The following is a 15,278-nucleotide window of genomic DNA, read 5'->3' as shown; positions in this document are numbered from 1 at the left end:
TAGGTGATATACCTGCAGTTTAGTGGAACGCCACTTGCGTTCCAGTTGGTGAGACTTCTGTTTAAGAGCCCGTGTATAGTCAGTATACCAAGGTGCAAGTCTCTTCTCAATAACTTTTTTACTTTTCAATGGAGCAACTACATCAAGGGTTTTACGTAGTGCGATAGCCAACCCCTCTGTTAGATTATCAATAGACAGGGAGGAAGCTGAAACATCTAAATCAAAGTATTCCGGAATTGTCTCAATAAAGTTTGTAGCAGTGTTAGTTGTAATATTGCGACCTAAATACATTTTAGGTCCAGACCATTTTCTTATAGGTGTAGTGTTATAAGAAAATGGTCAGACAAAATAGATTGTGGGTAGATTACAACATCACTAACATCAACACCAAAATTTAAGACCAGATCTAAAGTATGACTACAACAATGTGTGGGACCAACAACATTTTGAGTGAAGCCGATGGATTCTAAGATATTCACAAATGCAGATGTAAGAGGGTCATCTGCATTTTCATAGTGCAGGTTAAAGTCACCTAACATCACCACTTTGTCATTGCTTATAGCTAAGTGAGAGATGAATTCTACGAAGTCATGAACAAAGCTAGAGTATGGGCCAGAAGGTCTGTAGACAGTCACTAAGACAATGGGCTGAGAAAAAAGGCAGATTGTACTGTCATTGGGATGAGAACGGTTCATTAATAACACTTGAACGGAGTCAAATTTATAATCAGGTTTTGGAATTGCATGAATAATGTCATTGTAAATAGTAGCAACACCACCGCCTCTTCGACAGAGACGGGGGACTTGACGATATATGAAACCAGCTGGAGATCTGTCATTTTTAGAGCATGTGATTTGTGTATGTTTGTAAATTGGCTGTTTTACATTGAAAACATTTTATTAATATTTTAAATGCAGAATGGTAGTGCACACAATTTAGTATGATACTGGACAATAAGAAGAGATTTGTCCAGTTTATTTCTCCAAGTTTATCACATCGTTCAAATACAACATTTTTTGTGAAGTAGATTTGGAAATATAATTTCCAAAGTAGTGGCAGCATTGTGTGTGTGTGTGTGTGTATGTGTGTGCGTGCATGCGTGTGTGTTTATGAATGTTCAAGGACTGTCAAAGTTAACGCGATAATAACGCGTTAACGGAAATTCGTTTTAACGCCACTCATTTTTTAACGCACATTCTGTTATGATAAACGTTAGCCCGACCCTTATGCTGCGTTCAAGACAACTCGGAAATAGTAAAAAAACGAGGTCCGACTAGTGAAAAAAGCAACTGGACGCTCGTAGACCTCGGGATTATAGGTCGGAAATTCGAGCATCATTTCTGAGCTCCGACTTTTCCGTCTTCCTGATTTGTGAGGTCACATTAAGATAAATGGCGGCATTTGTAGTTCGTGGTAAGAAAGAAAAATGGTGTATTCAGTCTTTTCATGCATTTTCATTTGGGTGTGTGATTATGTGATATGCGTTAGTATCGTTTATGTTTCCTATTCATAGCAATAGTGAAATTTAAAAGTTACGATATCCATCAGAAACTTTTTTCGCTAGCCATCTTAGCTAGAAAACGTTATTTTGCTCATAAATAAATGCTGCAAATGATATAACGAACACCTGACCGTGATACCATATTTACATTTCAGTACTACTGCAGCCTAACTAGTTTCGCTGTTTCACTCTATTTACTCATTTAATATACTCCTTAATAAAATAAAGCAGCGTTTTCTGTGGGAATCCATGTTTTCCCGAGTAAAACAGCGTGAACGCGGTTTTTCATTGGGCATATTGTTCAGAATAAGGGAGCTGCCCTGTCGTCCAACAATGTAAACAGGCTTGTCTGTTTAAGCAACTGGCTCGGTGCAAAGAAGTAGAAGTATAGCCTAACTGTTGTATCCAAAGAAATGGAAGTATAGCCTAACTGCAATATCCTAGTTAGAGTCCTAGTTCTGTATTATACTCCCTTTCTACTGTTTCCTGCTCACTTTATTTATTGTTTGTTTTATTTTGTATCATCCTGTTTTGATCCCACATAGTAGAAGGGGATGTTTTTGTGAGCCTTTATTTTCCCTATGTGAGGTTGGACACAATTACGTTGTGTGATTTGCTTTAGAAGTGCGAGGGATCCAGGGAATGATCTTTGAGTAATGGAAAATTTAGCTGACCAATGTACCTGTTGTACAATGTGCCTGTTGTTGCGATGCATTGGGTCCATCGTTTTGTGTTAATGCTTTAAAAAAAAGGGGATGTTTTAGTGAACCTTTATAAGTGTAAAGTTGGACACACTACATTGTGTGAGTACTCATATTACTAAGTAATGTTAAATTTAGGTCAATATGCCCATCTGTTGTTGCCTGTTGGGCTTGAGTTTGCCATGTTATGATTTGAGCATATTTTGTTATGCTAAATGCAGTACCTTTGAGGGTTTCTGAACAATATTTGTCATTGTTTTGGGTTGTTAATTGATTTCCTATAATAAATAAACATACATTTGCATAAAGCAAGCATATTTGTCCACTCTCATGTTGATAAGAGTATTAAACACTTGAAAAATATCCCTTTAAGGTACATTTTGAACAGATAAAAAATGTGCGATTAATTTGTGATTAATCACGATTAACTATGGACAATCATGCGATTAATCACGATTAAATATTTTAATCGATTGACAGCCCTAGAATGTTCTGTATGGTGTTGGTCTCTCCCTCACCCAATCTCATCCCTGTCCCCCTTCAGTATGATGCGATGTGAAGGTGGTCTCTCTCCAACAGCAGTGTGAGCATTAGACACGCCGCAGTGTGCAGTAGGGAACTGTCTGCTGCAAGTCTTGACATACATTTCACCTACACTCTGTCTTTCCTATGTGCCATGCTGTTCTCTCTTCTTCCCTCCCCTCCTATTTCCTTTCCTTCCTTTCTTCAACCAAGTGTGATCCCCTGCAGTGTTTTACTTCATTGTCCCATTTCGCAGTACTGTTTTTCACCTTGTGTTGTGGTCCCTTGTGATGTTCTAATGTGTATCTTACCTGCCTTGACAAAAGTGTGGGCTCCAGTTACATTGAACAGACTGCTTCCATCAGACAATCAACAGCAGTATTTCAATAAATGCTATAGAGCTATGCTGTTATGTTTTCAGGTTTTACAGATTCTGTGCCAGGCTGTCTTTGCTGAAACGCACACAAGCAGATTACAGTTGAGCTGGTCCCAATGTCACATGGATACTGTAGATTCTAGACATCTGATATTACAAGATGAAGCAGAAATAAAATTCTGCTGCCTAAACAGAATAACATAATTTTATTTTTTAACATGTGATAACCTTTGGATTGCTCATTTTTATAAAGAAGTCAGGGGTTGGCCATTATTTAAATTAGCAAGAATATTTGGTGGAGAGTTGGAGGTTGTCCTCATTACCGATGTGGCAGAGATGCAGCTTGGGGGTAGTGTAGAGCACATGCTACATTTAGAGTGCTGACTGTGCCCAGGGTCCTTTCAGCTTTAATGAAGCAACTAAGAAGGGGATCTTGTGCTTGAGCTGTAATCGGGCTGACTTTTCCATTCAAGCATGAGGGGAGGATCTGTTTATATTCTGATATTTTCTTGTTAGCTCTACTTAGTCTCCCTGTGGATTACCAGCATCTATATTCAGTTGTCTAGCATTGTAGCCAGTCATGGGCTGGAGTGGTGATCAGTGCAGCAAGACCAAAGCAACGAATCAGAGCTTGGGGGTTGTTTTCAGGAGTCAATGCAGTATTGCTGCTGATGATCAATGATCAAGTACAGTTCACATTTTAGGTGATAATTTCTTCAGTTGTTTGTGGTCATTACCTCTCCTGATGGCATGCTTTAAATACTTTTGCTGTTCTACCGCCATACTACCCCTCCCCCCTTTTCTAGGTTCTTCACACCTCATTTAATCCCCTTCTGTTTACTTTACTATTGTGTCTTTCCAATAACCCACATGATTTCCCCTTTAATTAACCACACTTCAGTATTTTGTTTTATGATGCTTGTTTCCATCAAAACTGCATTAGCTAATGAATAATGGGCTGTAGGGTACATTACAGTAAATCTTTGTTTGTTTTTTTTCAAATGTAACATTCCAATATAGTAATTTGGATGGTATATGTAGGTTTATAGGCTTGTCGTATACATATAGGATAGTCCATTAAAATGTATGGACTAACCTAATAGTTAATTATTAATACATGGCTAATTAGCTGGAACCTTGTAGATGAGTAAGCAGGAGTAGAGCATCTCTTCTTGAGCAAAGCAAAAGTTAAATGTTGTCTGTACCTTAAAAAATGTACAAAGTAATGGGATTTGCCCTTTCTACAGAATTGTGAACCTAGAATGTTCCACAGCCAAACTTAACATGACAATTTCTCTGTACATAGATAGACAGAGCTGGCTTCTAATATCACACTTTATTTTGAGCAGTGTTATCTCTTGTTTTTTTCTGATCAGTATCTTTGTCTCCTTCAACTCAGTCTATTGTGTACTACAAGCTTACCTTTGCTGCTTTGGTCTGTACCCCCTTGTTGTCTTTTTTGTTGTTGTGAACACCAATACAAAATTATATTTTAAAAAGCTAGAAGGTAGAAACTACAGCTAATTGAGACTTGATCCTTTTGGCTAAGAACATACAGTGCTTTAAAAAGTTAAGTCACAAGACAGAGGTCCAATTGTAAAGCTATTTTCCTCTAATATACTGCAAAAATGTCCTTAAATGAAAATATATAGTTTCAAAAGCACAACTTTCCTGAGCTAATCAATTAATTAAAAAAAACATTATATCAAATCTCCTAACCTGTTAAGATGATTTTCATAAAATGTGAAATCACATATTACCCCTCATCTTGATTGTAATAACCTACAAGAAATTTTGCTACTCTTAAACAGAGCATTAATAGAGGAACATTTACATAATTACTTTGTACTAAAAGGCTATGGTTAGCACAATTGGTTTTTAATCAAGGGTTCAGGCAATTGATTCCATCGGTAGACAACCCCCCCCCCCCCCCCCCCCCCAGTAATACTAGTCACAGACTTTTGATTATTTTTTTACAGATAGCTTTTAACAATGTGCATAAGATTCGAAAATTTGGATTGACTCCTACATATATATCTTTGCCCCAACCATTATGGAACTTGCTGTATATACAGTTAAATGCAAAAGTATATAGCCAGTGATACAATTTTTTCTGTTTTGGGTCTGTTCTCTACATTGGATTTGACGTGAGGTTAAAACGCAGACTGACAGCTTTAATTTGAGGGTATTCAGAACCATATTAGGTAATATGTTTTGGAATTACATCCCTTTTTATACGTAGTTCTTCCATTATAGGGGACCAAAAGTAATTAAACAAATTAACATAATCTTGAAGTCATCATATTTAGCACTTGGTTGCGGATCCTTTGCATTTGATGACTTCCTGAAGTCAAGAACATTCCACTTTTTTAACCCCGAAAAACCGCTTGGCTGCAGTATGTTTTTGGTCATTGTCCTGCTGCAAGGTGAAGCACGATTTCAATATTTAGTCCCAGATATTGACTGTAGAATAACATGGTATCATTTTTAAAAACTTTGTCCCGTTTATTTCATTATTCAGTGAGCAGTGTTTTCACTGCTGTATATCTTATGGCTATTGTCGGGTTTATCTTGTTGCTATGACAGAATACAATTTTTGATTGGCATTTTTATTTATATTAGCTTCTCCACCGACCTAGCTTATGGAAGAGGACGTGAAGAGACCGTATGCGGAGTCACAAAACTCCGCATGACGTAATGTGAAACCAATCAGTGAATACGTCATTAAGCCTGCCCACCCGAACGGTTCTACTGCACTGAGCACGGTTGTCTAACCGTGCCGAAAATATCGTGCTGGGCATGGTTTGTAATCGTTCCGCGCCAAACTGTTTCCTGGTGGAAACACCATTGGAACCATTCCTCTCCGTGCTCAGAATCGCTCGGCCCTGCAGTGGAAAAGGGGCTTATGTAATCAGCAAATGGGACTGCCTACTAATCGCATTTTGTGAATGAAGCAGAACTTAAAAGGCGCAGTTTAAAAAAACTCAGTGGATTGAATATCCTGATTGGATGTTGGAGAAACTGATTTATCTTCTGTTGCGACATAAGAGTGTATCCATCACTGAACAAAATGTGGACTGTGATATTTCAGCTGTGTAGCGGCAACTGTCGATTGAAATTATCCAGATGTGAGAAAGTGTGATGATGCAAGGAGCTTGACTATTGCCGGGATGGAGTAGGAACGTTGTGTGGGAGGTTCTAGGTCATCTTTTATTTCTCACAGAAGAGTTATTATTTCTATAGCTGGGTGTTTGTCACAGGAGTCATGGGTACCACTGATTCCATTATTTTTTTTCTCTTTTTTGGCAGTTCCATCTTTCCCTGTTTTTTGGCAGTTTTGGATGGTAACTGTACTGCAGCCATACAGTCAGTTGTTACAATCAAATGCTTGAGAACCCCTGTCAACAGTCTTGATGCTGAGCCCTCTTTGTCTGTAGCTACTTATTCATCTCTGTCCTAAAGCCTTTATCATCTTAATCACACGATTGCAATTAATTAATTTGTGTGATTATATGTATGAAATAAGTTTTGATAGCACTTATTTGAGCAATTTGTATCAAAGGTTTGGTCATTCAGTTGTTCAATAGCATGGCAGAGGAGAGAGCAACACATGCACTCAATCAACAAAGACAATACCAGTGATAAAACATAACAGAAAGAAACTCTGCCCGGTCAACCGTGACCAATCCTGTGATATTTTGACGGACCAATTGCAGATGAGGAGATCTGGGGACTTGCAAACAGTTTGTGCTGTGCGTATGCACACACCTTAATGTTCAAACTCAAAACAACGCCTCTTTTTCGTCTCTTGTTCAAAAAAAAATGGTCCTTTCGAACAAAAAGTTTGATTTTGTTTTGAGTATACTAGCGCCTTAAAGTAATAATCTCGAAGATTTTCATTAAAATAAATGTCTTTTAAGTCACTATCTATCGCTGCATTGGTAACACAATGGTGATTGAGCCTATTTTTATATTAATTTATACTATTATTATTATCATAATTCATGATTAAAAAACTTGGTGTCTGTGGCGACATTCCCGGGAAAAAATCACAAGCGGCGCACAGTTAGTGACACGTTTTTCATCACCCATCAGTGGTTGGTCCGCCAGAGAGGGTAGGCGGAACTAACGCAACAGGCTCGCTCTTCAACTCACTTGTGTGTGAGCGGCGTACTGTTTTTTCCGGTGTCTGCATGCGTTACAATAACAGAGAAAGGGGGGTTGGGGGAGTTATGGAACCCTAAAAAGTTTTTGTGTAACATGAGAGATCATATTATTTGTTGATGTAGATTTCGTATTACATTTAATGACAATGTAACTTTACTAAATTACATAGCTATTTGCACAGGTAATGCTAGCTACCGGACCATGTCAAGAAAGACAACATTAGTTTAGACAACGTTGCGCACAGTATCCATCTCTCATATCAGGTAACGTTGCGTTAGCTAGCTAGCTAATGTAATTAACACAATCTAATGTCGGCTAACAATTAGAAAAAAACGCTAGCTAACGCTACCGACCGGTACCGACCTCCAAACCGTCTCTCAAATGCAATGCTACCTTGTTGCAACGTTGCAGTGTAGCTAACTTAAGGCCAGTTCAGATCAATGATTCGCAACGAGACTGGGTGGAACTTGCAAAATTCCAAGACGTCTGATTGTAAACGTTCTAAAACTGCACTTGGCGATTTGACAAGGACGGTCTTTTAAAACCTCAGGGCAGGCAACGGCTCTGCTACTAGCCAGTTCACACCGCTGCAAGTTTCTCTGCAACATTCTAAAACCGTTTCGCCTCATTGCGAATCATTGATCTGAACTGGCCTTAACGTTACCGTTATTTACATTGCCATCGAGTTCATCAATATATTATAATGATCGGAATAAAGCCGGGGTATGTGGAGCAGAGCCCGGGTCTGATTTCTGAAGACGTCATGCAGGAGAAAACTAAATAAAAGAATACGGCAGTATGGATTAGCATTGTTATTATTTTATTACGCTTCCTCATATGTTCCTTCAGCCTTTATGCCCTTTTTGATGAAATCTCCTTTGTTTTTGTTTTATTCTTCTTGTTCTGATTGCTAATTTAACACCCAGCTCAGCTTTCTCAAACAGTTTAGCTAGCAAAACCAGAAACACCAGGGGTAACATTTTGCAAGGTAGTTGTTTCAAAAATACCACACAACAATCATTCACGAAAAAGACTGCTTATTGTGCACGAGATACATAATTGCACGAGCCACAGCGAATCCCGCAAATTCTTCTCTGCAGTGTAAAGATGTTCATACCGGGCAAAAGGTGGATAAGGAACGTTTGCAGAAATTGATCATCACTAATTCTACCCCAGGTTTGCTACGGCATTTTAACCCGGCTCGGCAGTGTAAAGACATCTTGAGTTCGCCTAATGTTAGACAACGAATGAGTATGTACATAACGTTACTTTTATAACAACCGTTTTTTATTCAGTAAATAGTAAGTGTTATAGTTGGCGTGCCAACTGACTGACGTCACACAGGCGACACTGGTTGGATCCGGTTGGATCTATGGGAAGTGAGGTCCAAAAACACACCTGCAATTACCGCTTCTCACCATTGGCACCGCCATAGAGAACGAAACTGAAATCTTCGAGATTGTCACTTTAAAGCCACACATCCTCCGATGAGATCACCTGGCATCGCTCTCATCTCCCACAATCAGCAGCTTGTGGACATGCTTTCTATTTTTAAAACAGTGTTTGTTAAACTGGAGTGAGTTTGCACGTCAGATTTTTTCCAGTCACTCCGCCAGCTTGCCTCGCATCGTCAGCTATCCCAGCATGCCTTGCGGACGTTAAGAATTGGCTCTTGTTGGCTGCGTTCAAAACCGCATATTATCGGTACTTAGCGTACTACCTGTGACTTAAAATGAGTATGTAGTGTTTCCACTGCATAGTATAGTATGTTCATTCTGAGGATGCAAAATTGCTGACAGCGGCGTTAGAAACTGCATACTATCTGAACTTAGCATAAGTAATATGAGTTTGTTGTGTGTTCCTACTGCACAGTATGTTTAGTTTGAATTTGTGAAAAGTACCTGGATGTACAGTACAGGGCAAAAGTATTAGGCCACCTGTGATTTAAAAAAAACAATAATTAGGTAGAGAAGAATTCAGTTAATTTCGCATTTATTGAATAACTAACCAAAATACAAAAACATTTTTTTCAATTTCTACCAACAATAATACAAAAAGATTTTTATTTTATTTTAAAAAATTATCTTAGACATGACTTTCCTCAAAATAGCCTCCTTTGGCTTTAATTACAATAAAACAAATTTATCTGTCTGATCAGTTTTCAAAGTGGGAGGTGGAGAAATGAGAGCGAGATGGAGGGAAAATCTTATCTATCTTAAGTTTTTTTAAACCACAGGTTGCATAATACCTTTAACCTGTAGTGCAAGTACATTTACAAAGCCTAACTCCTTCTTTGCCATATTTCTTGCAACTTAGGTGCCAATTTTACTTATACTACAGGGCAATGATATTAGGCTACCTGTTTAAAAATTTTTTTTAAAGATTTAAGTTCATTTAACTACCTCCACCTCCCACTTTGCTAAATAATTGGATAGACTTCCAATAATTTCTTTTATTGCAATTAAAGCCAAAGGAGGTTATTTTGAGGAAAGTCATGTCCAAGATTATTTTTGAGTAAAACTCATCTTTTTGGGTTATTGTAAGTAGAAATTGAAAAAAAAATGTTTATACTTTGGTTTGTTATTCAATAAATATGCATGTATTAACTGAATTTGTACACATGTCTTATATTTATAACTTCTGATGACTTTCACTGAAACAAAGATGTCCTATTCAGTGTAGTTTCTCTCTGCACTGTACTAAGACAAAGCTTAATGAGACTAATCTAATTAACTGAGTACTTTACAACAGAGTGAACCTATATATATACTGGAAAGGGCCCACTCATAAAAATGACAAACCAAAGTTGACAGAAGATTTCGGCAGAATCAAAGAGACAGCTACGGTGTGAAATGATCTTGCCTCCACAGGCTCAGATCTTCTCTACTCTAATTGCTTCAAATGTTCATAAGTACATTCTGCTGAATAACACACCCCCCCCCCCCCCCCCCCCCCCGCTCTTTTACGCAGTCTCTTTTCAGAAAACAAAAGATCAATTTTTTGTGGCTGAGGCTCCACCCAGTTCTTTGCCTCCTTTCCCCTCCCCGGACTCTCTTTCACACACACATGCAGTGACACTTGTATTCTGTGTGTGCATGGGGGGAGGGTCTACAAGAGGGAGTGAGGAGAGAGAGAGAGAGAGAGAGAGAGAGAGGGGGGGTTATATGGTTGTGTGTACTACTTCAGGGCAAGAAAAAAGAGGGAGAAAAACAGAAGTAGCCGCCATATGCCGTGTACTTTTTTGTGAATGTCTTGTTGAAGTGGATTACTCAGAGGAGGAAAAGACACCTAGATGGGAAGCTCTCATTTGCTGAACAAAGGCTTGCCTTTAGGTAAAAATATTCAGATTATTATGCATGGACCTCACATTAGTTATTTTCTCTTATCATGTACAGTCATAGTTGTATCGATCGTGTTATGTTCCCCTCCCCCTCCTCCCTTCTGTTCATCTCTCCATTCTTCCACTTTGGTAATCGACTGCTTTCACTTCGTTTCTTGTGCTGCCATTATCCTGGACGTTTTCGACGCGTCGAGTGGAAAGGACCTTAGCTGTGAGAGCGCTATTCCTTGTCCTGAAGGACACAGGGAAATGCACTCTTTTCCCCACCAACAGATCTGCGAAGGGCTCGCAAGGGCATTCATACCAGCGACTGGGCTGCTTTGGCGAACTTGCCTCTCTTATTACTGTCCAGCTCAATGAGCCTGAATTTGAGGAAAGGATACCCGCGATAGAAATGGAAAAAACCGAGAATGCGCGGTGGCATGAAACGCGCTTTTCCGGAGCTGAGCCCGGGCACGCAGACGTGGTTTTCGATCGGCCGTACAGTGAATTGCGCTGTGGGAATGCTAACCCAGCAGCTAGAGTGCACCGGTCTCAACTTGTTTCATTTTTCTTGTACGACAGGAGGAAAATGCAGGTTCTAGAATAGTCGGCCGTGACGAAAGGTTTACGTGACGAGATTATGTTTAAAAAATAATAAAATACTAGACCTGGCATTCGTGTTCTCACGTTCGTTTTGAGAGGTAACTTTCATTATAATTTTTTTTTAATATTCACGTTGGCCATGTTCCAGTTGTCATGTTTTTTTTTACACCTTGGCGTATTACCGCATGTTTTTTTTTTTTTTTGAATCAAAATGCATTAATATTCACCTTTATCAATACAGTTTTATATCAATACATCAATAGTTTACAGTTTACATTATATATATATATATATATATATATATATATATGAAAAATGACTTAATAGTGTACTACTCAAGGCCTGCACACTTTTTTATCCTGGTAGTTGGCCAATATTTAAAACATAAAATTAATGCATATTCCTGATATTGTTTACTCTGGTTAAGTGCCTAATGTTGTATCAGTCTTGTATATATGCAATCATCAGTTGACTATATATTTTAGAATGAATATTTACATGCCGTTAATGGACGTGGGCCGTGGCATAACACAAATCTGAATAGCCATCAGTTTGTTGGTCTTTTTAGGTCATGAAAAGGTTGTTGTGCTGTTTTGAAATTAATTTGTGATACCTGATTGAAACAGTTTGTAACCAATTTTATAACATCAACATAGTTTTTACCTTTCTCTATGGGTACTTGAGAAATTGACCTTGAAATTGACCTTGAAGATAACATTTTTGTTTTCATATGACAGAAACCATGGCACTCGTGTTATGCATGTCATGGGGGAGAGGGGAATGGATTTTTTGGGTACATGAAACCTCACTCTGTCACACCCACTTTGGGTGGATGGATGCTCCTATCTTTCCTATCCTTTTTGATGCTGGCATGCACAAGATGAATTTGGCCTACCGTTTTTCTGGACGCCGCTGTTAGGCTTGCCGGTGAACTGGCTCTAAAGATAAGGAGCTCTGTTTCTGTTCTGATTTACATATTGTGGTGATGCATCATTAAGCTTTTGTTTCTTTTGTGTTGGAAGTCAGAATTGTGGTAATATAGTGTAATGAGTCCACTTGCATGTGTAACTTCTTTACATGCAGTGCCATTTTTTGCAAGACTCTGACAGCTAGGAAAATACCTCAACATTTAGATGGAATGACCCACAGTATATCGCTGCAACTGTAAAGCTTATAGGAAAGGATATGATTGCCCTCAAGCCAGAGGCAATTTCCAGGCTGATCAATGGCAGTGTGAGTTTGAAGTTATAGGATATGAGTGCATTTTCTCCTTTTGCATCTGTGCTTATCTTCATGGGGTGCTCAGGAGAATATTGGCAAGTCCTTCTTTTAATAAAAGGAAACTGTATATGAGGATGGTGGTCAGGTGTACTTTCGTTCAAAACACTAGTGTAACTTGTGAATAGGGTATGTGGCTCATTTGGGAAGTTTAATCTCATCTTGGTGATTCTGCTGTGTGATTGGATCCCTCTGCTCAGCGTACTTTAAATGAACTTAAAAAATTATGCTTGCCAAAGAATTTCAATGCACAAAATGTTGAAATGTTGCTTCAAAGCAGACATTTCTTACATTTAATTCAACAGTCCATCTCTTGACTAATAAAATGGGATGAAAACTTTAATATATATGAACCAATACTAAAATATGTTAGAATTATTTCCTATTGAATAAAATAAAATGTTCTCTATTCTTTTGTTTGGTGATTGAGTTTCCTCTATAATTTGGTCTCTGGTCTGTGATTGGCTTTCTCAAAATCAAGTTCAGATATCTTTTTTTCTCTCTGTCCTGCTTCCTCGCTATCTTCTCTCCCCTTTCTCTCCTACTCTGAACAGATTTTACCTTGTGTTAACTTCAGCAGCTCTGTTCTGTACTGCATGATGTGTAACAGTTCTACTCTGTGCTATGAATGAGTGCCGTGACAGGTTACTGAGTTTTGTCTCATCTTGTGATCCTGGCTGGTCAATTATGTTCAGGAGGCTTTATGAAAACGGCCTCATACAACAGGAAAGTATTTGAACATCAGCATAGCTAAGATAACTTTAACAGTATAACAACATGACAGTGTGACACAATAGTGAAACCTAAAATACTAAAACATACTACAGTGAAATACAACAGTGTGATATAACACTACCAAGATGATTTTCCACACAATTTAATCACAGGGTTCTACCCCGCGCAAAACATTGTGTGTGCGTGTGTGTATGTGTGTGTGTGTACGTGTGTGCGGACGCTTGTGTACGTGTGTGTGTGTGGGTGTATGTTTATCAGATCATGGTCAAATGCATGTTTAAATGATTCAATAATTTTCAAATACAATGTATTTTATAATATGCAATTGGAAATTATATTGTATTTGGAAATGTTTTGATTTCATTGATTTTATTTCAAATGTATTTTATATAATTGGTGTAGTAGATTGGCACTTTTCAGTGTTTCCCGCAGAAATATCTGTAATGAACAGAGACTCTCATTCCTCAAACATTGACTTCTGCATCTGACTTAAACACACAAAATTCAGATACAACTTCACACAGCTTCACAAAAAATTTCACGTTTGTTCCTTATCCTCTTACTCTTATTCATCATCATCTTCATCTTATACTTCTTAATTTCCCTGCCTCCAGGCCCTTAAATATTAATTCAACCCATTGGATTACACAGTTCAAGCAAAATCAGCACGCTTCAACCACTTGCAGCATCTGTTCATTGTTCACAGTACCCAGGCCACTCAGGGACAGGTTTCATTATTAAGGAGGATTGTTGTGTCATAGCAGGCATTGTGCTGGTCATAGTTTGTAATTCCTTTTTATTAGATTATTCTTAATTTTGCAATATTAGCTAATTTTGTCATGTGGAACAGTTGGCTTTGCTTACCTTGTTGGTTTTTTACTCACTGAATGATGTTCAGGTTTAACTATACAATGGTTTATGTTGCTTTCTTTCATTTTGTCTGGTAGATTACTGCTCTAACCAACTCTAATCTAGCTAGTGACAAGGAATGGTTTACATATGACTTGTTTACGGATATGAATGTTAATGAATGCACCCTGTCCTTATCTGCTGAACAAGTAACAATAATCTAACAGTGTTTATTACAATTTAATGGTTATAACTGGGGTAAAAAATTGAAAGATTTAAATTTTAAGAAGACAATCAATATTCACTTCTGGGGAATATAACGACAATTTGAATCCAGTTTACTTGACCTTCAATGTTGACAGTTATTTATTAGTTCAGATATGTTTGTTTTGAAAATAGATCAAAGCAGAATAATTATTTTGCTTCCATTTTTTTGTCTTCTTTTTAAAAGAAAAAATTGGGTAGCATTGCTTTGGAATACAGCTCCTTTAATTTCGGTGAGGAAAGATAGCCTATATTGTTTGTAGTACAGTAACTTGGCGTCATTTTGATATTAATACTTTTAATGGCAGGCCTAGATTTAGCCAGTTTGAATGAATGAGTTATAGACAGTGCTTTGTATGTGTGAGTAACTTGGCATTTTTGTACATTGAAAACGTGTTTTTTTATGAGATATAATTTCTTTTTGCAAAGTATGTTATAAGAAAGTGAGAACAGTAATGCATATAAATGTAGACATGAGAAGTATGCGTACACATACATACATGCGAACACGCATACAGCGTAGGCAGTGCCGGATGTAGACTGGTTTGATTGAGAGGCAGAGCAAGATTTTTTTTTGGGGGGGGGGGGGGGGGGGGGGGGGGGGGAAGCTGAGGACATGATTCGTGATGAACAGCGGAGCGGACCTGGGTGTAAACATGCGAAGTAACCCTTTAAGAAACGGTTGTGGATTATGGCTATCCTTGTATGAATCTGTAGTCTGATGAACGTGTACTGTTTTGCACTTTCGCTTTGCTATATATTTGTGGCTGTGACAAAGGGTGCGGTGGCGTAAGTATAAAAGAAGTCTGCACCTTTAGAAAATGAACAGAAATGTCCCCAATGTATGTAGGCTACTCACTCATCTGAAGGACATGCAATGAGCCTTCATTTACAAAATAATCATCAATATGGCACAAAACCACTTTCACGCACGCAAATTTCAACACCGAGAGTAAAACA

General features: G+C 38.2%; 1 protein-coding gene across 9 annotated transcripts in view; it reads left to right on the top strand.

Moving 5' to 3' along the window:
- Positions 1 to 15,278, top strand: part of ctbp1 (C-terminal binding protein 1) — a 251,119-nt gene that overhangs the window by 190,054 nt on the left and 45,787 nt on the right. For 3 of the 9 annotated variants that reach the window (XM_035424958.1, XM_035424961.1, XM_035424962.1), the window contains exon 1: positions 10,344 to 10,599. The exons of 2 other annotated variants lie outside the window; for them this stretch is intronic. In XM_035424958.1, the coding sequence (XP_035280849.1) occupies positions 10,560 to 10,599 (40 nt within the window). In that variant the 5' untranslated portion in view covers positions 10,344 to 10,559. Of the gene's footprint in view, positions 1 to 10,340; positions 10,600 to 15,278 lie in introns of those variants that run through there. 4 more of the 9 variants (XM_035424964.1, XM_035424963.1, XM_035424965.1 and 1 more) reach the window with 3 other exon arrangements.

Source organism: Anguilla anguilla, chromosome 7 (assembly GCF_013347855.1).
Source record: "Anguilla anguilla isolate fAngAng1 chromosome 7, fAngAng1.pri, whole genome shotgun sequence".
Classification (NCBI taxonomy): Eukaryota; Metazoa; Chordata; class Actinopteri; order Anguilliformes; family Anguillidae; genus Anguilla; species Anguilla anguilla.
Note: the sequence above shows the minus strand (reverse complement) of the source record. Positions and strands in the feature narration are given on the sequence as shown.